The sequence below is a fragment of the Moschus berezovskii genome, chromosome 20 (assembly GCF_049115385.1).
Source record: "Moschus berezovskii isolate FMDL1 chromosome 20, NW_MosBer_1.0, whole genome shotgun sequence".
Lineage (NCBI taxonomy): Eukaryota > Metazoa > Chordata > Mammalia > Artiodactyla > Moschidae > Moschus > Moschus berezovskii.
Window position 1 is genome coordinate 62,847,117 of NC_142479.1, and position 20,490 is coordinate 62,867,606.

General features: G+C 56.5%; 2 protein-coding genes across 6 annotated transcripts; one reads left to right on the forward strand and one right to left on the reverse strand.

The window, feature by feature from the left end:
- Positions 1 to 1,770: 1,770 nt before the first annotated feature.
- Positions 1,771 to 3,777, reverse strand: NDUFAF8 (NADH:ubiquinone oxidoreductase complex assembly factor 8). The gene is made up of 3 exons (XM_055408370.2): positions 3,551 to 3,777; positions 3,276 to 3,386; positions 1,771 to 2,023 (listed from the first exon to the last, which is right to left on the reverse strand). The coding sequence occupies exons 1-3, from the start codon at positions 3,632 to 3,634 to the stop codon at positions 1,994 to 1,996; spliced, it is 225 nt and encodes a 74-aa protein (XP_055264345.1). The 5' UTR covers positions 3,635 to 3,777; the 3' UTR covers positions 1,771 to 1,993.
- A 126-nt stretch (positions 3,778 to 3,903) lies between these two features.
- Positions 3,904 to 15,042, forward strand: TEPSIN (TEPSIN adaptor related protein complex 4 accessory protein). Of its 5 annotated transcripts, none has more exons than XM_055408365.2 (13): positions 3,913 to 4,037; positions 5,703 to 5,775; positions 6,105 to 6,196; positions 6,365 to 6,458; positions 8,836 to 8,903; positions 9,056 to 9,134; positions 9,257 to 9,328; positions 10,143 to 10,346; positions 11,273 to 11,450; positions 11,576 to 11,689; positions 11,814 to 11,892; positions 12,083 to 12,217; positions 13,182 to 15,042. In XM_055408365.2, the coding sequence occupies exons 1-13, from the start codon at positions 3,990 to 3,992 to the stop codon at positions 13,740 to 13,742; spliced, it is 1,797 nt and encodes a 598-aa protein (XP_055264340.1). In that variant the 5' UTR covers positions 3,913 to 3,989; the 3' UTR covers positions 13,743 to 15,042. The 5 variants fall into 5 exon arrangements, with proteins under 5 accessions (XP_055264343.1, XP_055264340.1, XP_055264341.1 ...); XM_055408366.2 differs by having other exon boundaries at positions 11,276 to 11,450; XM_055408367.2 differs by lacking the exon at positions 9,257 to 9,328.
- Positions 15,043 to 20,490: the final 5,448 nt, after the last annotated feature.

The window sequence follows — 20,490 nt, forward strand, 5'->3', positions numbered from 1 at the left end:
ACTCCCCTGCTCCATCCTTTCCTTCGGGAGAGATCTGGGCAGACCTCTGGGTGGGGTCACCATAACCAGTACTGCAGGGAGTCACGAGGGGCTGGGAGACAGTGCCTTGCTTTCTGACCACAGGCCATTCCTCCAGCTGGGTCCCACGGCTGGTCGATGTGGCCAGTGCAGCACATGTGGTCCAGGCCATCAGGAGTGACCCTCTGTGCTGGCAGATACACTTGGCAGACACAAGACCTGGCTGGTCTAGGTGACTGGGACGGGACCTGTCTGTACTCCCGTTCTAGAATGGGGCCCCCAAGCCCAGCCCGGGGTGGGAAGAAGCCAAGGCCAAGGCTGTATGGCCTCCCGTGGTGCAGCTGAGCCGAGTCCCAGGCCAAGACAGGTGGAGCGCACAGGGTGACTGCCTCCTGGTGACACAGCTGAAGAAGCAGCAGGAAGCATCTTTCCTGCATCCTGACACAACACGGTTGAATTCCCTCCCATAAACACAGTTTTGAAGACAGGTTGAGTTTGGGGAGGGGAGCCAGGGAGGTCCATGAGCTGACTTCAGTGTGTGGTAAGCGGCCTGGCCCAGCCAGTGGATCACGTCCTGGACCTGAGACGTGGCTGGTGCCTCATGAACTGGAATCTGAAAGGATGGTAGGAAAGCACCGGGTGGGACAGTTCTGGAAGGGACTGGAGCGCCTGTGCACAGCAGAGATGCCCGAAGCTGTAGCCAGCAGGCTGCCCAAGTGCAGAGAGCACAAAGAGTCAGAAAGAGGCCCTCCTCGGGCAGGAGGCACCTGCCGGGTGTGCACGTGGTCTCGGCAGACAGGGAAGAGGGGAGGCATTCCCAGCAAGTCTGTTTTCCTGGCCCACTCCTCCCTCCTGCCCTCAACCAATCTGAGGGTCCCTCACCCCTGGCCAGGATGGGGGTCATGTCAGTGATGTGTGGTCCTTAATTCCAGTGGTGACTGTGAAACATGACTGCCCAGCCAGCCAGTCTTTAACAGTCCTGAAGCCCTTAAACAGCGTATGGCTCTCCTCCAAGGCTGCCCTGGGAACTGCATTTCACTGGGATGATAGCTCAGAGATAAGGGGTTTCAGCACTTTGTGGGGGAAGTGGAGGAGCCTTTGTAAGAGGCTGATTCTGCAGGAGCCTTTATAAGAGGGAACAGCTCTGGGCCCCAGGGCACGGGTGCTCTGGGACAGCAGGGCCTGGGTGGAGCCAGAGGACAAGGTGACCTCCACACCCTGGGGAAGGAGGCTCTGGGATGACATGCCCAGCAGGCAGCGCTCAGGATGCTGAAATCTTCCTGGGTCCCGGCTGGGTCTCCCTGGAGCTCCAGCATGTGTGCTGCTGTGGCCTTACCAAATCTCAGGATGAGGGGCGGGACCAGAGTGGGCAGGAGCCTGGCCAGGATGGACCTGGGCTCAGACCAGAGGCTGAGGAAGGGAGGGTGGGGCAACCCCATGGAGCAAGTCTCATAGGCACCAGCTTCCTAAAACCAGACCCTCCCTGGGTTCTTCACCCTTTTGTCTGGAAGAGCAACCCCCACCTTTTTTTCTAAGTCAGAAAAACCCCATCAGTATCAGATTCCTACAGCTCGGACCTTTCCCTCACGGTGTCACTATTCTCTCTTTGGTCTGTGCTGTAACCTGGTAGTTACTTCTAGATGCTTCACCAGACTCAGGTGACATGCCTTTGGTGAGAATTCTTTAAAGAACGAGACTTGCAAGGCAGCTTGTTCACAGCCCATGCACTCATTCTGCAGATGACAAAACAAGTCTTTCAGTATCTGATCTGCATCTTTATTGTGGGTTCAATGCCTCTTATTCTCCCCAAATCCTTAGGTGTGCAAGGCTGGAAAATCCATTCCCCTCTGCTCATGCGCGCCTAATGTGTTTCCAGCCCTTTTAGCCCCAAGGACTTTTGAGGTTTTAGACGCTTGCCCCTTGAGGCCATCAGTGCCAGGCACCCAGGGATGTGGATTGGAGCTCGTAGTCCTTCCTAATGGCCTCCTGTCAGGGTCTTCTTGGCCTGGAAGACAAAGGGCTGTGTCTGAATGGGTTGCTTTCAAGTTAGACATGGTTTCAAAATTAAGAAAACTAACACACCAGAAGCCACCTCCTGGCAAATAACTTACAAAGAGCTTGGCCACGGGTGTGCAGCATGGGGCCAGGCTGGTTGGGGCACTGGGGAGCCTGGGGCTGGGCTCAACCTGCTCTGTGGGCTCTCCCACCCCTGCCAGGCATTGTGCCACCAACGAGTCCAATTTAGTCCTCCCCCTTCTATAAAGGAATCTCTAGGTCAGAGATACTGAAACACTTACCCAGAGACAGGCTCCCTTCTTGCCTCCTCATGCACCCCAACAGAGCCTCAGGGTACAGGCAGAGTAGACAAAATGGCTTGTGTCTTTAAATGAGAAGCCCCCCAGGTTCCCTGTCCTGAACTTCCAGTGCCCGGGGCCTGTGGTTAGGTTGCCCTCAATGGAAAACAGCATGAGAGGCGGCGACACGCTCCCGGGGGCAGGACAACATGACAGAGGCAAAGGAGCGTAAGGAATCACAGATGACCAGATACGTGTGATCCTGCCTAATAACCACAGGCGGTAGGGAAAAGCCTGGTTTGGCAGAGAGTGTGTGATCTTTATTTTACATGTGAATCCTTCTAACCACTGACCACAGGATGGTTTGTACCTCCCTGAGGGTGTGCTCTGAGTAAAGCAGGGAAGCCAAAGAGCCAGGAAGCAAGTCCAAGCGACACATGCATCTTGGATGAAACATGTCACATCAGAGATTGGTGAGGAGGGCAGAGGCCGCATATCCCAGCCACAGTGATTGCTAGGAAGGTGCAAAGGGTTCTTTGAGCCCTCTGGGAAATGAAGGCCCATGCATTCTCAGCCATCCTGGAACACAGGAAAACTGCCTTGGATTCCCTAAATTCTGCTGAGCTGACCCAACTGCCCCCTCTCAGGTCCAGTACTCAGCACCAGCAGGTCTGGTGAACAGAACTGACTGTGGGCATCGTGGCCCAACCCAGAGCCACCGAGTGGAGAGAACCCAGGACCTTGACACCTTGGGCACCAGCTCAAAACCTTGTGCTAGCCACGTTACAGGCAGCCTCCGTGGCGGCGGGGGTCGCGCAGGCTGGTGTGGGGCAGTGCCCCGTCGAAGCACCTGTTGGAGCCCAACACCGAACCCAGAAGAAAAGGAAGCTAGTTTCCCGAGCGGGTAACGTGGGTCCCCGCCCCCTAGGGTCCCACCCCCGGGCGAGGCTGGCGTTCACTTACCGCAGCAGCGAAACAGCTCCGCAAAGCCTCGAACTCCTGCGCGCACAGATCCTTCTTCAAGCAGCCGCCCGGGGCCGTGGACGCCTGCACGCACCTGCCGTAGGCCGCGGCCTGGGGGCGGACGGAGACAGGCGAGGGTCGCCACGGTCCCCGCGCCCGCTGATTAACCCGGGGCGGACCCCGCCGCCGCCGCTCCCGGGTCACCACTACCCGTCCCCCGCCAGCCCGCACCCCGCTCCGCGCGGCCCTTGCTGCCCCGCCTGACGACTCCGCACCTCGGCCCCACAGGCCGCTAGACACTCGGGGAAGGCGCGGAGGCGGCTTCGCACGCGACCCCAGACAGCTCCGTTCCCCGACATGAGCGGTTCTCCCCGGCACCTGTGGGCGCCGCCATCTTAAGTCCGGCCTCTTCCGGCGCCCAACGGCGTGACAGGCAGGCACTTCCGCCCTCAACCTTTCTTGCGCTTTGTCACTCGGTCAGGCTTAGCCCTCGCCTCTACCTCTCCGGAACCGCTCTCAGTCCCCAAACCCTGCAGTTGGCTCGTTGTCGGGCGCTTTCCTCGGACTTTGTACTGGTTCACGCGCAAATTGTTTCCTAAGTCGGCCTCACGGCCCTCCTCACTCGAGGGATCGGCCCGCGGGCTCAGGCTCACGCGGTGATTGGCGGGGCCCGGCCTGGCGAAAGCGGGGCGGGGCCGGAAGGTGACCGGCACCATGGCGGCCGCGCCGCCGCTGCGGGACCGCCTGAGCTTTCTGCACCGGGTGAGTGAGTGCTGGCGGCCCCGGTCCCGCCACGCGCCGCCTCCTGGCCTCGGCCCCGGCCCAGGCCGACCGCCTCCCAGGCTGCGCACTGCCCCCGTGGGATCCCCGCGCCCCCCGGCTGCTGCCAGGCTCGGCGTCCCCTTCGTCCCACTCCGTCCCCTCCCACCTCTCCTCTCGCTTCTTTCCCAGTCTTCCGGCCGCTTCAACATCCCAGAACCCTTCTCATCTCAAATCCTACCTTTCGGCCCCTTCCGAGGCTGGGGGACCCCACAGCCTTGTGCGGGGGGCAGGTCAGGCCACCCCTGTGTCCGGTCTACTGGGGACAGTAAGACACCTTGAACAAAATCCAAGTTTTTCTGTTTTCTTACCCAGCTTAAAGTAGCTTTACAGAAAAACAAACAGTGATCCTCCGAACTCTGTCCGAGATAACCAGATGCTGATTCGAGGAGAGGCAGAAAACCGTTTTATAAGTGGTCCAAGCAGTGGGGGAAGCCCTGAATTCCTAGTTCAAATTGTGCGGAGAGGACTGGGCGTTTTCAGGACAGGATAGAAGGGTGGAGTTCAAGTGAAAAATGATAGGCGTTTGGGCGGTTTTGGTGGGATACGACTGCTGTGCTGATAACTGGTGGTTACAGAAGCTAAGATCCCATCGTACAGTAGGAACTGGGAGACAGACCCTGTTCCTCCTGGTGGTTACATTTCAAGGAGTGGTCCTTGAGAAAGACTCTCCCAAGTTGTAGGAGGTCTGGGTTCCCAGTTGTAGAAAATGCTCCTGAAATGAGCCTGAACCACTCCAAAGTCCAGGGTCAAGAAAGGGAGGCTGGGGTCTGTCACCAGAAATAGGCCAGAATGAACAGTGGATTCTGGCAGTATGAGCTTCCACAGGCGGGGGTGCTGGGTTCACCCTCATGCTGCTGAAAGACCGGTCAGTTCTCTTTGAGCAGAGGTTTCGCTATGTGCCGAACATGCTATGATCCTGCAGACCTTTCCAGCTTTTCTCTGGGTCTCGGTGGACAAATAGCGTAAGCAGCCTCTTGCAACATTCAGGCCAACCGTGTCTGTGGCCAGCACCTCAGAGACTGCGCCTGAGGTCTCCTGTCCTGTCTGCACTGAGGCTCATACCCCCCATATGTGTCGTAAGGTGGAATGGGTGTTTCTGGTTTTAATCCCTAGAAATTGTACATCTTTGTGCTGAGTCAACTCAGTGTGAACACCTTTGTGCTGACGGATAAGCGTGAGACACACAACTGAGTCGGTTGTTCTTGTTTTGAGTTGTTTCTGTGGGATCCCTTACTGGAAGTGGCGCTGTAGGTCTGTCAGGGTGAATGATTGTGTCACAGGGGCTCACCCGGGGAGTCTTTTTTTTTTTTTGCCAGTCCGTACTAAAGGCGCTTTTAAGTTGTGTGGCTGTAGGTGTAGGGGCCTGGGGGGCCATGCTGAATTGTGACCTTTAGGGCCTGTCGCCATGGAGACCGCCACCCATTTCCCCTTCCCTGCAGAAGGGAGGCTTCTGCAGGCTCTCTGTGGCCAGTGGGACCATTGCTGTCCTCTTTGGGTCCCCTGACCTTGTGGCACGCCAACTATAAACTGTGTGGAAACTGGGATCCCCAAGAATGAGGGCTCCTGTGGCCACTCACTGTGGGCTGGGCTCTTGCTCCCTTTCAGCTCCCGATTCTCCTGAAGGGAACATCGGATGATGATGTCCCATGTCCGGGCTACCTGTTTGAGGAGATTGCCAGTATCCTTCCTTGTGGATACATCTGGGGGCCCTGTAGCCTCTCCTACCCCGTCTCCTAGGGTCTTGGGCTTCTCCTACCCTGAGGGGGCCCTGGCTCCTTTCCCATAGCAGCTAGGTGTGTTGGCTCTGAAAGTCACCGTACTGATGACATGAGGCTTAGGAGATCCTAGAAGCCGGGTGTTCCTGAAACCAGGGCCTGGGGTGGGTGCCTGTGGTGGAGGGGGCCACACTGAGGAGTTTGACAACCGGAAGGTCCGGCTTCTCTCCCTGGCCAGGGCATTGTGTGACCCAGGGTTAGCTTGCCCCTTCCCTAACCGGGCACCTCCCAGAGATCTCCCATGAATCCTTGGGCAGCAGCCAGTGTCTCCTGGAGTACCTGCTGAACCGTCTGCACAGCGGCTCTGGCCGCGTGAAGCTCAAGGTGAGTCTGAGCGGCTCCAGAGGCCTGCCCGGGGCTTAGGTCAGGGCCCCGTCCTGCCCCCAGTGGTGAGGCTGGAGGGGAGGGATGAGCTGGGGGCATGGGGGGCTGTGTCGAGGGGAGCACCCTTCTGTGGACCTGGCTCTGCCCCCCCCGTCCCTGCTGCCCCAGGTGCTGAAAATCCTGCTGCACCTGTGTGGTCACGGCTCCTCGTCCTTCCTGCTCATCCTGAAGCGCAACCCTGCCTTCATCCAGGAAGCCGCAGGTACGGGCCAGCACTGCCATGGGAGGTGTGGGGAGGAAGGCGGCCAGGGCAGGTCTCGGCCAGATCCCTTAACCCGAGCGCGCGCCTCCCTGCCCCATACCCGTGCTCCCCACTCTGTGCTTGGTTCACACTGTCCTTTGCTGCCAGCTCCTCCCCTCCTCCCGACCAGGCCAGACCAGCGCATTGCGTGGAATGGCTAGTGTCTGTCCGTGAGCTCTGCTGGGCCTTCGCAGCCTGGACCTTTCCTGTCTCTCCCTGCTTTGGGTTCCTTCTTCTCCCCAGGGCTGCTCCTCCAGACTCTAGGAAGCCCTTCATTCTCGGAAGGGCTGGGAGAGTGGGGGACGGGACTAGTGAGGCTGTAGTGAGAGATGGGGCCCTGGCCTGTGGGGATCCAGGTGACAGGTGGGTCTGGGGTAGAGCCCTGTCCCTCACCTGCCCCCAGGCCAGAGGTGTTCATGAGTCTCTTGTTAACAAGAACTGGTGGGGGGATGTGGCCTGAGGTCTTCTCCTTGGGTGGGGAGAACTGAGTAGGAAGGCCTTGGCCTTCAGGCCAGAACCCACCCCGCCAAGCTGTCCCCGAGAGGGCAGTGCCCCAGAGGAGACTGAGTCCTCTGGCCACCGCTTGCTGTTGGAGACTTTAGTGCGCCCCACCCACCAGGTGCTTGGACTCATCCCCACCCCTCGCCCCGCTGCTGCACCCCAAATCCACTGTCTTCCCTTTACTGCAGGCGTGCTGAGGCCAGGCTGGGGCTGAGCTGCCTGTGGGCCCTGGGGTCCATGCAGGCGCCTTGGAGACAGGGATTGGCCTTGGAGGGGCACAGACCATTACTCGGCAGATGCTCAGAGGCGCCCAGGGTGCTGGGAGCACACTCATTACAGCCTAGCTCCCTGTATTTTGTGCACCGAAGCAGCATGGCTGGTTCATTCTCACCAGCTGGAGGGTCAGAACGGGCCTATCCCGCTGCACGGCTCACACGGTTGTGGCCAGTGCTGGGCCTCACCTCTGTCTTGGTCTCTGAAGAGGGCAGAGGAAGCAGAGGGGGACAGCTGACTGTGGTTTTCTATTGGCTCCAACATCTCTCAAGCTCTGAGGACTGTCCCCAGAGGACGAGTGCCCAGATAGACAGGGCTGTGAGAGGAGCTGATCCTGAAGGCGGGGGGCACACAGAGGTTGGCCCAACTTTGGGGGCCTGGTGGGGGGTCCCCGTGACTCCCACAGGGAGGCTGGGAGCTGTGGCAGGACGGCGTGGAGGTACCCCTCCCTGGCTGGTCTCAGCACCCTAAGGCAGGAGGAGCCAGCGAGGTTTAATGAGACATAAGCTTCCCAGGTTGGAGAAGGAAATGGCAACCCACCCATTCTCTTCTTGCCTGGAGAATCCCATGAACAGAGGAGCCTGGCAGGCCATGGTCCATAGCGTCGCAGAGTCAGATGTGACTGAAGCGACTAAACACGCGTGCACACATGCGAGCTTCCCAGGTAGCGCTGGTGGTAAAGAACCCACCTGCCAATGCAGGAGACGCTGGAGACACGGGTTTGATCCCTGGGTTGGGAAGATCACCTGGAGGAGGGCATGGCAACCTACTCCAGTATTCTTGCCTGAAAAATTCCACGGACAGAGGAGCCTGCTGGGCTATAGTCCATGGGGTCGCAGTCAGACATGAATGAAGGGACTTAGTGCACACAGGCCTATCTGATGGGCCAGAGCTGAAGCTTTATGAGCAGGAGCCCTTTCAGGCTGTGATAAGGAACGTGCGTTCTGGTCAGGCCCTTGGAAGCTCTTCAGCTGGACTAGAGCCTCTTCGGGCTTCCGTGATAGCTCAATTGGTAAAGAATCCACCTGCAGTGCAGGAGACCCTGGTTCGATTCCTGGGTCGGGAAGATCCACTGGAGAAGGAATAGGCTATCCACTCCAGTATTCTTGGGCTTCCCTGGTGGCTCAGCTGGTAAAGAATCCGCCTGTGATGTGGGAGACTTGGGTTCGATCCCTGCATTGAGGGCCTTCTCTGGTCGCCTCTGGGTGGAGATGGTATTGAGGGGAGGGAGTGAGGCTGCTGTTGCAGAGGGTCGGGTGAGGGGCGGCCTTGGGTCGGGGAGTGGCCCTGGTGTTCTGGAGGTTGAGTTGTAGCCTCTTGGCTGGGGGTGTGGGAGGTGTGGGCCAGGGGTCGCCGAGGGGCTGTGAGGGCACAGCCACCCCAGGCCTGGGGACGGCAGTGCATCTGTGCTTTAGGAAGCCCCGAGGCACTTGGTTGAGGGGGCTGAGCTGGGGGCTTCAAGGGGGCCAGGCAAGGCCAAGGCTCACCGCCTGTGTCAGGTGTGGGCTTTGAAGCTGGGTGGTCAGCATCGCCCAGCTCAACTCTGCTCCCATCTGTCCCGCAGTTTTCGCGGGGCCCCCGGATCCACTCCACGGGAACAGCTTGTACCAGAAGGTGCGGGTGGCTGCCCAGGTGAGTCCAGGACCCAGGTCACTCCCTGCTCTCCCTGCCCAGGGCCCTGCTTCCACTCTTTCTGCAGGACAGAGCCTGAGTGGCCCTCAGAGGAGAAGGAGGGGTGGGGGGACCGTGGGTGTGTGGCGCTGAGTGCCGTCTGCCTCGTCTAGGACTTGGGGGCTGCCTTGTACTCGGACACCTTGTCACCTCCGCCTCCCTCCCAGCCTCTCAGGACCCTGCCTCCGGCAGGTACGCAATTACACCTAGCCCTGTCACTGGGTTACTCTGGGCGGGCCCGAAGCCTCTCTTCCCGCAAACATCCGGGGTTGAGGGTTGGGTCCCTGCTGCTGCTGACGTGGGCCTCCCTGCAGGCATGGGCTCCCAGTCCAGGCCCCAGAGCACCCTGCAGGGCTTCGGCTACAGCAAGGAGCGGGGTCACACAGGTGAGTGCTATGGGACTGGGGCCCCGGCTGAGGGTGAGGGGCAGGTGGGGCCTGTGTGCCCCCCACTGACTTCTGTCCCACCCTGGGGCAGCTGGGGAGGTGCAGTCAGCTCTCCTTACCTGGCTGGTGAGAAGCCAGGCTGAGGGTCAGCCCCACACTTGGGCCATCAGCCCTGGGCTCTTTCAGGGAGCTGAGCGCAGAGAGCAGTGGTCCTGTCTGTGACAGAGGTGACTTGGAGCTGGCGCGGTGGCGGCCCTGCTTGCCGGGAGAGCCTGAAGCCCCCCAGGGCCACGTGAGCCTTTCGTGGGCTCTGGGCCGGGTCCAGCTGATACGCTGACCACTCCAGCCATGGCTCCTAGTTCCCTGGCACTTGTGATTCCTAAAGTGGGTTGGCCTTAGAGCCCAACTGTTCCTAACCTGGGGGTGACCGCCAGATCACCCTCCATGGGGCACTCTGTGGGAAAGCCCCCAGCACTGGACGTGAGCACTCCTTAAGTGGCCAGGGAGATTGTGATTCTCAGGACAACCACCTTAGGTGGCCCCCTACTCTGAGGTGTGGACCCAGGAGGGTGAGTGGTACAGCTTTGCTGTGAGCTGCCGCTCGTCCAAGCTCCACGGGGCCCGGATGCATTGAAGTGAATTCACCACAGAAGCTTCTGGGAGGGCCCTGTTCCTCCACAGGGCCTCTGCTCTGTGACTGCATCTTGTGTCCCAATCTCTCAAGTCCTGGGTGAGGAGCAGCTGTGGGCACCTCATCCTGGGAGCACAGGGTGGGACTGAGGGAGCTGTGCTGTCTCCCCTCTCTCTGCTGCAGGCTCTGCGGGCGAAGCCTTCCTGTCCACCATCCAGAAAGCCGCAGAGGTGGTGGCCAGCGCTGTGCGCCCTGGGCCTGAGAGCCCTAGCTGCCAGAGGTCCCTTCCGCGGGGTGATGCTTACCAGCCAGCCGTGACACCTTCAGCCAGCCTCGGCACCCCCGCCTCCGGGAGCCCTCTCCCCACAGCCAGCCCAGGAGCCCGAGGTATTGAGCTGGACTCCTCCCTTGGGGCGCTGGCTTCCACCTCCCCGGGCCTGGGGCTTCTGGTCACCTGCTGGGGCTGGGCGGGAGCAGACAAGGGAAGAGGAAGAAAGCAGCGCTCTGGTGGTGGGGGCAGGGGGCAGGAGCCTCACCCTGCTGGTCCGAGACACCTCTCAGAGCCAGCCACCCACGAGACTCGACTCCCTGGGGCCTCTGCGGCGGTGCGCATAGGGCAACCCTGCCTCGACCCCCCATGTCCAGTGTTCTCTGCTCTGGGTGGGAGCTCGGGTATTACGGCTCCACAAGAGGTGGGGTCTGCCCAGGATCCCAGCTGCTCAGACACAGAAGCTTGGATCTGGGACAGGAACCATTCCCAGCTCTCGTGTGTTCACCCAGCACCTTTGAGCGACTCTGCGGCCCATGAGGGCCCAGGGGCAACAGGGAAGCCTTCCGCAGGGGCCAGGCTCCATGCCTTGTGTGTTCTAGTGGTGTGCTGTGATACAGGAGGGAGCAATGGCTGCCCACGCCCACTGCCTCCACTTCTGCCTCTCCCAGAAGCACCGTCCCGTTTGCCTGGCTCGGGGGAAGGATGTCAGTACTCGCCGGGACTTGAAAGCTGCTGTGCTGGGCGCTGTCCCCACTGCCCTGGCACTGGCGTCTGGTGCCTGACGCTACTTCCTCTTTTCTGGGCAGGCGTGTCCCATGCGGACCCCCCACCTTGGCCCTGAGTGAGGGTGTGCCATGTTCTGCCCCGTTTCCTCTTGGGTGGTGTTTCCCAGAGCTGGAAGCCAGGCAGCTACTGTGTCCACATCCCAGGACCCAACCCACAGGCTCTTCCCTGGGTCTCCCCCTCCAGGGCTCCTGGGGAGACAGATGTGGGGCCGATATGAGGCCCCAGGGGTCTGACCCTCAGTCGGTGTTTCTTCCAGCAGCGAGACACCAGCCCGGGCAGGCCGGAGGCGGCTGGGATGAGCTGGACAGCAGCCCCAGCTCTCAGGATTCTTCCCAGGAGAACGATGACCTGGGCAAGGCCTCGGACTTGGGCAGTCGGTCAGGCAGTGACAGCCCCTCGGGGGCCAGCCGGGCACCTAGTGACCTGGCAGAAAGGTGATCCAACACCCAGGGAGCCCCTCCCTTCCCTACCCTGATGGGGGAGAGGTGACCTGGAGGGGGCTCACCCCTCCTGGCGTGAGGGAGACCACCCTTTGTCCTGACCCGTCTGCACCCGGCAGGGTTGAGGCTGTGACCCTGAGTGACTGCCAGCAGGAGCTGAGCCTGGTCCGGACTGTGACCCAGGGGCAACACACTTTCCTGAGCCGAGAGGAGGTGCAGCACTTTGTCAAAGAGTGAGCCCCAACCCGTTCCGGGCCCCCTCACCCCTGCGCCCCATCCCCATCCCTCGCCCTGGCTCTGCACACACAACCCTACTCCTCGGCCCCAGCCCTGTTGCGCGGTGCCTCCTTCCTGCAGGTGTGGCCTCCTCAACTGTGAGGCTGTGCTGGAGCTGCTCATCCGCCACCTGGGTGCCACCAGTGAGCGTGTTCAGATGGTGAGGAGGGGAGTGGGCGGGGCTGGGGGTGTTCCCCGGGCATGGGGAGTGGGGAAAGTGAGCACAGGATGCCCAGTCAATTGTCTGGTCGATTGTCTGCTGAGGGCCCAGAGGAGGAAGGGAGGGAGCTGGTCACACAGACCTCCCTTGGAGGGAGAACCAGCTGACATCAAGCCCACCCATCCCGCAGAGAGCCCTGGGTGCCATCGCCTCCCTCGGGTGCACTGACCTGCTCTCCCAGGAGCGAGTCCTGCTCCTCGCCCGGCCTCGGCTGCAGGAGCTCAGTGCGGGTAGCCCCGGACCCGTGACCAACAAGGCCACCAAGGTGAGCAGCCTCCAGGGCCCAGAGGAGGGGGTGCAGGATACCCCAGTAGTCCCACACCCTCCCCCCGCCCCCACTGCCTTCCCTAGACACGCCCCCTCCCACTCCTGCAGCTGGCACAAGTCATGCCCTTAGAACTGCAGTTGATGGCCTTGCCTCTTCCCATACATGGGACCCCCAGGTTTCCCCAACCTTCTCCAGGTTTCCCCGACCTTCTGCCCAGCAGATCTGCCTTTTAGGCAGTGCCTTTTCCCTTGTGGCTGTCTCCTCCAGGAAGCCCTCCTCCTGTGGGAAGCTCTCCTTGATTGCTTGGATGGCTCTCTTCCTGTACTCTGTGTCATGGGTCTAATCTCTGGTCCCATATCCCCCACTCTGGGAAAGCAGAAATAGTTGTTTGTCTGAGTCCTCTTCCCACTGATGAACGTGGGGAGGCTACCTGCAGTCTTCTCTGGGGACCTGCTGTTGGCCTCCCTCAGCTTCCAGTTTTCTGTATGGCAGCTGAAAATTCAGGTCCTTAGTCACCTGTCTCTAAAGCACCCTTCATCAAAAAGCACTTGTGAACCTGCCACACACAAAACACGTCGTGGGCACATCACAGTGTTTCTAAACCCTGAGAAGAACCCAGGAGTCCAGCTATCAGGAATGACACTAGGGTGGGGGTTGGGGGTGCTTCAGCCACATCTGTTTCCTCCAGAGTGTCAGGTGCTTGTGTGGCACTTGACCGGGAGGGGGCGCTCTTCCACTCTGGCAGGCCATGCAGCAGCTTGATGGGGAAAGCATCTGTTTGTGTGACAGCTGGTAGAGTTTGTATGACTGCCGGGGGATGACAGAATTGTTGTGAGCGGCCAGTGGTCCTGCCCCATGCTCTGGCCAGCGACATTGAGGAGAGGACCCAGGAAGACCATGTCCTCTGTGATTCCTGGAGGAGCATAAGAGCCCTCACCAGTTTCCCTCTTCCGTCGTTCAGATCCTGAGACACTTCGAAGCCTCCTGCCGACAGTGGCCCCCTGCCCGGAGGTCCCCAGCCGAGCCTGGCCCTGCAGCTGCCCGTGTGGGCCCATCAGACCTGTTGACCGACACCCTGCCTTTCACTGGGAGCCAGGCCTTCCTGCAGCCTCTGAGTTCAGCTCTGTTTTCGCCCAAGGGCAGCACGCCTCCATCAGGGCTGCAGCCCAGCCCTGTGCCCCCACCGTCCCTGGACAGCTGCCTCCTTCCAGTCCCTGGGGCTGCCAGGGAGGCTGAGACCAGGCTGGCAGGTTCCAGAGACCAGGGGGCTGCATCTGAGCAGGGCCCGCTCTGCATGGACGCCCCAAAGGGAGGGCCAGAGATCGGCCTGGGCCCCGGCCACAGCTGCAGCTCCTTATTTGCTGGCATGGAACTGGTGGCCTGTCCCCGCCTGGTGGGGGCCGGGACTGCTGCAGAGGAGCCCCTCCCAGCCCACCAGGCTCCCTGGACGTTGTCACAGAGGCTGGCAGCAAAAGAGCCTTCTGGCTCTGAACCATCAGCTTTTGCATTCTTAAACTCATGATCTTGTCCTCCTGGGCCCCATGCAGTCTGTGTGCTCCCTGGCCCGTGACTCCCAGGACCCTGGGATTTTGTGCTGTCCCTTATGCCCACAGCCCCCAGTTCCCCTCTCTGTGGTCGGCCTCGCCTTCCCCTGGCCTCTTCCCCTCACCCACTGAGGCCTTGGTGTGCGCAGCCACCCAGCCAGGCAAGCTCAGAGTGGACGACCCACCCATGGATGAGAATGGCTGCCAGTAAAACCCAGGTGATACTTTAGAAGTCCACGCACCAGTCAGAGCCAGACTACCACTGTGGTAATGAGGTGCCCGTGGGAGCTGCTCCCCAACTTTGCTTCTAAGGTGGGTTCCCTGTTTTTCTGCTGGGAGGCAGGACCCCCCCCCCCGCCCTTACAGCTTATCCCCTGGGTTTGATGGCCCAGGAACAGCGCCCCCGAGCACCCTGCAGGACTCAGGGAGGGCAAGGCAGGCCCAGAAAGAGGAGCCGAGCACGAACTAAGCCTGGTAGCCAGTGGGCCCTGGGGTGCCGGATCTCCCGCCTCATGACCATCTGCTTTGGCGGGATGAGCACACCGTCCACTTCTCCCATCTGCCAGAGGGAGAAAGGGAGGGCAGTGGGGCAGACAGCATGACGTGGCCTTTCCAGAGGGCTCTGGAGGGGAGCCCACGGGAGAGACCTGGTGACTGAGCTTGGAGACCACACACCCCTTGGAACTGGCTCGAGTCCCTGGGGTCCTTATGGGCACACACAGAAGGGCACCAGGGGAAGATGGAGAGGACCCATCTGCAGGCTGAGCCCAGGCCCAGCCTCCAGCCAAGCTTCTGCTGTTTCCAGGCGACAGTCCTGAGAGGAGGATCCCAGGGCCACCTCAGTCATTCCTCCACCCCCACTCTGCTGTTTCCTTGGCCAGAGATTGGCCATTTGGACTTGAATTCCTCCTGTAGCAGCAGGCAGGCAGGCACGGAGCCTTGCAAGCACTGACCTTAGAGTCCCCTGGGGAAAGCCCTGCCTTCCTGGCCCTCAGAAACAAGGATTTTTTGGGTCTTTGTTTTTGAACTGAGATCCCTCCCTCTGGGGGAGGGGGTGTTTTGTGCAGCCTCCACCTTCTCGTCCATCAGGATCAGGGTCTGAGTAGGGTTCGGGCAGCATCAGGTCCTTGGGTGACACGTCAGCTCCCCCCTGCTGTGACCTCTGCCTGCAGACCGGACAGCCACCTCAGAGCTAGAGCTGTGGTCGCTCTGGGGAGAACTGGGGACGGCCTGGGGTCACACCTCCCACATAAACACTGCTGTCCACAGGAAGCTGCACTGATCGCTTTTTCATTTTCTGTCTGTGCGTGTGTGACAGAGGAGAGAAAATGGCACTAAGGGGCACAGGCAGAGCCTTCTGAAAGCAGGGACGGGCATCAGTTCTTCCTTAAATGTTTGGAAGGACTCCCCAGTGGAACTATCTTGTCCTGTAATTTTCTTAATTGCAAAGTTTCTAACTACAAAATTCAATTTCTTAAGTAGATTTAGGACTATTACTATTCGGGTTATCTGTTTCCTCGTGAGTTTCAGTAATTTGTGTCTTTCAAGGAATTGGTCCATTGCGAATTTGGCTGTAGAGTTTTTTCAGCCTAGTTTCTTTATTCTTCCAATTTCTATAGTGTCCCACCTTTCATTTCTGATATTAATGTTTTTTCCCCCTTTCTTGGTTAGTCTGATTAGAAGTTTATTGATATTATTGACCTTTTCAAAGAACTAACTTTTGGTTTTATTTTTCTTACTGATTTTATGTTTCCTATTTTATTGACTTCTGCTCTTTACTATTTCATTCTTCCTGCTGTGGATTTTTTTCTTTTTCTAGCTTTTTAAAGGTGAAAACTTAGGTTGTTGATTTAAGACCCTTTTTTAATATAAGCATTTAAACATTTTAACTTTATTTTTGGTTGCAGTAGGTCTTCCTTGCTGCGTGCAGGCTTTCTCTAGTGGCAGAGATGGGGAGCTACTCTTCATCGCAGTTCACGGGCTTCTCATTGGGGTGGCCTCTTTTATGGTGGCTCACAGGCACTAGGCACAGCGGCCTCAGTAGTTGCAGCTTGTGGGCTCAGTAGTAGCGGTTTGCAGGCACTAGAGCGCGGGCTCAGTAGTTGTGATTCATGGGCTTAGTTGCCCTGTGGCATGTGGAATCTTCCCAGATCAGGGGTCACACCCATGTCCCCTGCATTGGCAGGCAGATTCTTATCCATTGTACCACCAGGGAAGTCCTAATGGAAACGTTTTTAATGCTATACATTTTCCTCTAGACACTTTTAGCTACATCCCATGAACTTCGATAACATTTTAGTATTTATTCAGTTCAAAATATTTTCTAATTTCCCATAGGACTTCATTTTTGTCTGACTTTTTGGGGGGGGCACAGCACCAGGCAGCATGTGAAACCTCCTGACTAGGGATCAGACCCGTGCCCCCTGCAGTGGAAATGCGGAGTCCTAAGCCCTGGACCACCAGGGAAGCCCTGATGGATTATTTTAAAATGTGTTTTATATTGTAAGAGAACATATAATACTTTCATTATAAAGATTTCAAGCTTTTGGTAAAGTTTGTTTAGTGGCCCAGGATATAGTCTATCTTGGTGAATGTTCCATGTGCACTTGATTTGGAGAACTACAGACCAATCTCCTTCATGAACATAGATTAAAAAAAAAAAAAAGGTCCTCAACAGACTGTTAGCACAACAAATCCAGCAGTATACAAAAAGTAATAATAAATCACAGCAAGTGGAGTTTTTCCTGGGGATGGAAGGCTGGTCCAACGTCTGAAAATCAGTGCAATTCACTATATTAACACACTAAAGAAGAACAAATCACGTTATCATTTTACACAGAAAAAAGCAAGAGATAAATTTCAACATTCATGATTAAGAAGAAAAAACTCAGCAAACTAGAAATATAACAATTTCTTTCACCCAGTAAAGGGGATGGACTGGGTGCTTGCGTGTACACAGTTGCTTCAGTTGTGTCCAACTCTGCACCACCATACTTAATATCAAAAGGCTGAGTGATTTCCCTCCTCCCAAGACTGGGAACAAGGCGGGAATGTCCACGATCACCACTTTTGTTTAGCATTGCCCTGGAAGCACCAGCCACTTCAATGAAACAATGGGGGAAAAGGCAAATACAAAGGAAAGGAAGAAATAAAACTCTTAACTAACGACAGGAAGCATGATTATTTATGTCGAAAATCACATAGATTCCACAAAAAAATCCTATGACTAATAGTTTGGCAAGAACACAGGCTGTTCAATAAGACTGAATTGTATTTTCATATACGAGTGATAAATCATTGGAAATTAACATTTTAAAATCTGTTATTGGGACGTCCCTGGTATGGGAGGATTCCACATACCATGGAGCAACTAAGCCCCTGTGCCACAACTACTGAGCCCATGCTCTAGGGCCCGCATGCCACAGCAACTAAAGCCCATGCGTCTAGAGCCTGTGCTCCATGACAAGACGAGCCACCACCATGGGAACGCAAGGAAGGGTACCCCCTGCCCGCCACAGCTAGAGAAAGCCCACACTTAGCAACACAGACCCAGTATGGCCAAAAATAAATATGATAGTGTCCAAAAACTGAAATAATTAGGTATAAATCTAAGTGTGTGTGTGTATATATATATATATAGGATCTGTATGCTGAAAAATCCAAAAGCCTGATTAAAGAAATCAGTGAAGACCTACGTAAATGGAGAGATATACTATGTTTATAGATTGGAAGATTTTACTGTTGTCAGTTTTGCCCAAATTGATCTATAGATTTAACATAATTCCCATCTAGATTTTTATCTTTTTTTGGTAAGTGGAAACAAATTGATCCTAAAAGCTACAACCAAAGTCAAAGCAATTACAATAGCTCAGGTGGTTTTGAAGAAGCACACAGAGGGCTCACAGTACCTGCTTTGAAAACATACTGTCAAGAAGCACTAGTCAAGACTGGGATGTGTGAAAGTTTAGACATAGCTCAGTGGGCCAGTATAGGCAGTTCAGAAACAGCCACACGGATATGGGCAGTTGGCTTTCCACGGGTGTCAAGGTAACTCAATGGAGAAAGGATAGACTTCAACACACAGTATTGAAACAACTGGAAGAAAATGAACCTTGGCCCCTTCTCATATCTTACACAGTATTTAAAGTGAGCCATAACCCTACCTAGAAGTTAAACTTCCAGAAGAAAACCTAGCAGAAAATGTTCTGTCCTTGGATTAGGCAAAGGCTTCTATGAGAGAGAAAAAGCACAAACTGTAACAGAAAAAATTAGGCATCATCAAAGTTGAAGAACTTTACTTTGACACGAGAACAAAAAGACAAGCCACAGACTGGAGATGTTTGCAAATCACAACTCTCAGGAAGGATTGATATCAAGAACATACAAGGAACACTCCAAACTCAGTGATAAAACAACCCCCAGTGTACAGAGTGGGTGAAAGATGTGGATGGACACTGCCAAAGGAGGTATGTGGCTATCGCACAGAGAAGCACACAGATGGTTTCTCAACATTGTTAGGGAAACGCCCTTGAAGACCATGTGGAATACCACTACACACCTATTAGTATTTTTAAAGAATATTTATTTTAGTTGCAGCATTCGGTCTCTTCACTGTGTCAAGATCTTTTGATGCAGTGTGTGGATTTAGTTGGCTCCAAGGCCTGTGAGATCTTCCTTGATCAGGGATCAAACCTGTGTCCCCTTCCTTGCAAAGAGGATTCTTAACCATTGGACCACCAGGGAAGAAGTCCTGACACCCATTAATATTAGTATTAATTAAAAATAATTAAAAAATCCGGTAATAGCAAGTGTGAGGCCAAGGGGGATCAAATGGAATTCACAGGCTGCTGGTGAGATGCATTAATAAAAAGCTACACTGCCTTCGGGAAAAGTTTGGCAGTATCTTGAAAGTTAAACACCTACCTACCTACCATACAATTCAGCAGTCCCCTCCTAAGTATTTACCCAAGTGATACGAAAACTTTATACAAATGTTTAAAAGTGAATGTTTACAACAGTTCCATTCATAATTCCCCAAGCCGGAAACAACCCTTAAGTCCTTGGGTTGCTGTGTAATAAAGAATGACTCACCCACACCGTGGAATACTAGTTAGCAATGAAGAAAAGAGGACTAGGGAAGACTCACGTGACTAAGTGAAGGAAACCAGACTCAAAATGGTACACGCCACAGGATTGCATTTCCGAGACTCTGGGAAAGGCAAAACCATAGCGATAGACTGACAGGTTGGAGGTGACTGGGACAAGGGGTGGGGAGGATTTGGCTCCAAAGAGGCAGTCCATGGTTTGGGGAGGGGGGAGAATGTTCTGTGCCTTGTTTGTGGTGGTGGTAAAACAGCTCTGTGTGTGTGTGTGTGCCTTGTTGCTCAATCAATTCTGACTCTGTGACCCCATGGACTGTAGACGACCAGGCTCCTCTGTCCATGGGGATTCTCCAGGCAACAATGCTGGAGTGGATTGCCATTTCCTCCTCCAGGGGATCTTCCCAACCCAGGGATTGAACCCAGGTATCCCGCATTGCAGGGGGATTCCTTACCATCTGAGCCACCAGGTAAGCCTAAACAGCTCTCTGCATCGTCAAAACTCAGCTGTACAGCCAAAAATATGATTTTTATTGATATAAATTAGAATTTTTTGAAGTAAAAATAGTATTTGATTTATAAAAATGGGACAAAAATGAGCAATGTGCTATTTGTTATTTTGAAGGGAAAAATGTTGGCGAGACCAGAGGCTTCGTGGAGGAGAGGGGACTTTCCTGGTGAAGGGATCACAGATTGGGGGCGTAGCGTAGCTACCGGGTAGCGCTGAGCTGGGTGTGCCAGGTCCACCTGTGCGCTGGGAAGGACGCACAGTGCAGGTAGGGAAACACGCAGGACGCCAAATAGGAGAGGTCCTGCCAGCGGGGACAGTGGTCTGGACATGAGAAACGATAGAAAACAACCTCCAGGCGGTAGAGGGGTTGGGGAGTGGAGGTGGGGGATTAAAACTTCGGAGAAGGAGGCGAAGAAAAAAAGGGGGATGGCATTGTCAAGACAGGAAAAGGACAGAAAAAAAAAAAAAGGACAACGCCGCCACCGAGCGGTCTTGGGTGTAAGGAGGGGAGCGGGCAGTAAGGGTGACGGTAGGTGTCAGGGTCGCCCGAGGAAGGGCCCCTATTGACAGCGTCACAGGTGGGCTTCCCTAAGACTCGTGGGTCCAGACCCCAAAACGGAGCTTTCAGAGGGTAACTGGACCCAGGTGTTCAGACCAGTCCGGGCAAGGAGGGAGCTCGGGTACCGCGCGAGAGCCCAGGGACCGCGTGGGATCCGCGGGACGGCATGGGAGCCAGCGGCACGGCGCGGCCTGGGACTGAGTGGGAGCCCGGAGGGCTGGCAGGGCCCACGGTAAGAAGAAACGCGGAGCTACCCTGCGCGCTCCACGGTCCTCCCCACGCGCCGTCCCTTTCTCCTCCTCGCCCACCCCTCCTCAGAGGCTCCGCCTAGGGCCCGCCCCACCGCAGCCGAGACCCCGCCTCCCGCGGCCATATCCAATCGGCAGCCCGCCGCCACCACAGGCCCCACCCCAGCCCCCTGCGGCTCCTCCCACGACTGAACTTCTCGAAGGACAGCCGAGCCACCCAATGAACTCCCGGGACGTCCGGCGTGGGCGGCAGGAGGGCCAATCCAGAAGGGGCGCGGGCAGGAAAGGCGGGCCTCCGTGACGGACGGG

Excerpts from the sequence above, each read along its gene's own strand:
- NDUFAF8 (XM_055408370.2), bottom strand. The coding sequence starts at position 3,634 with ATGTCGGGGAACGGAGCTGTCTGGGGTCGCGTGCGAAGCCGCCTCCGC. Across the intron at positions 3,387-3,550 it reads TAGCGGCCTGTGGGGCCGAG|GCCGCGGCCTACGGCAGGTG; the intron begins GTGCGGAGTCGT and ends GTCCGCCCCCAG. Across the intron at positions 2,024-3,275 it reads GGAGCTGTTTCGCTGCTGCG|GCCAAGAAGACCCTGACAGG; the intron begins GTAAGTGAACGC and ends TTTGTCTTCCAG.
- TEPSIN (XM_055408365.2), top strand. The coding sequence starts at position 3,990 with ATGGCGGCCGCGCCGCCGCTGCGGGACCGCCTGAGCTTTCTGCACCGG. Across the intron at positions 10,347-11,272 it reads AGCCAGCCCAGGAGCCCGAG|CAGCGAGACACCAGCCCGGG; the intron begins GTATTGAGCTGG and ends TGTTTCTTCCAG. Across the intron at positions 12,218-13,181 it reads TGACCAACAAGGCCACCAAG|ATCCTGAGACACTTCGAAGC; the intron begins GTGAGCAGCCTC and ends TCCGTCGTTCAG.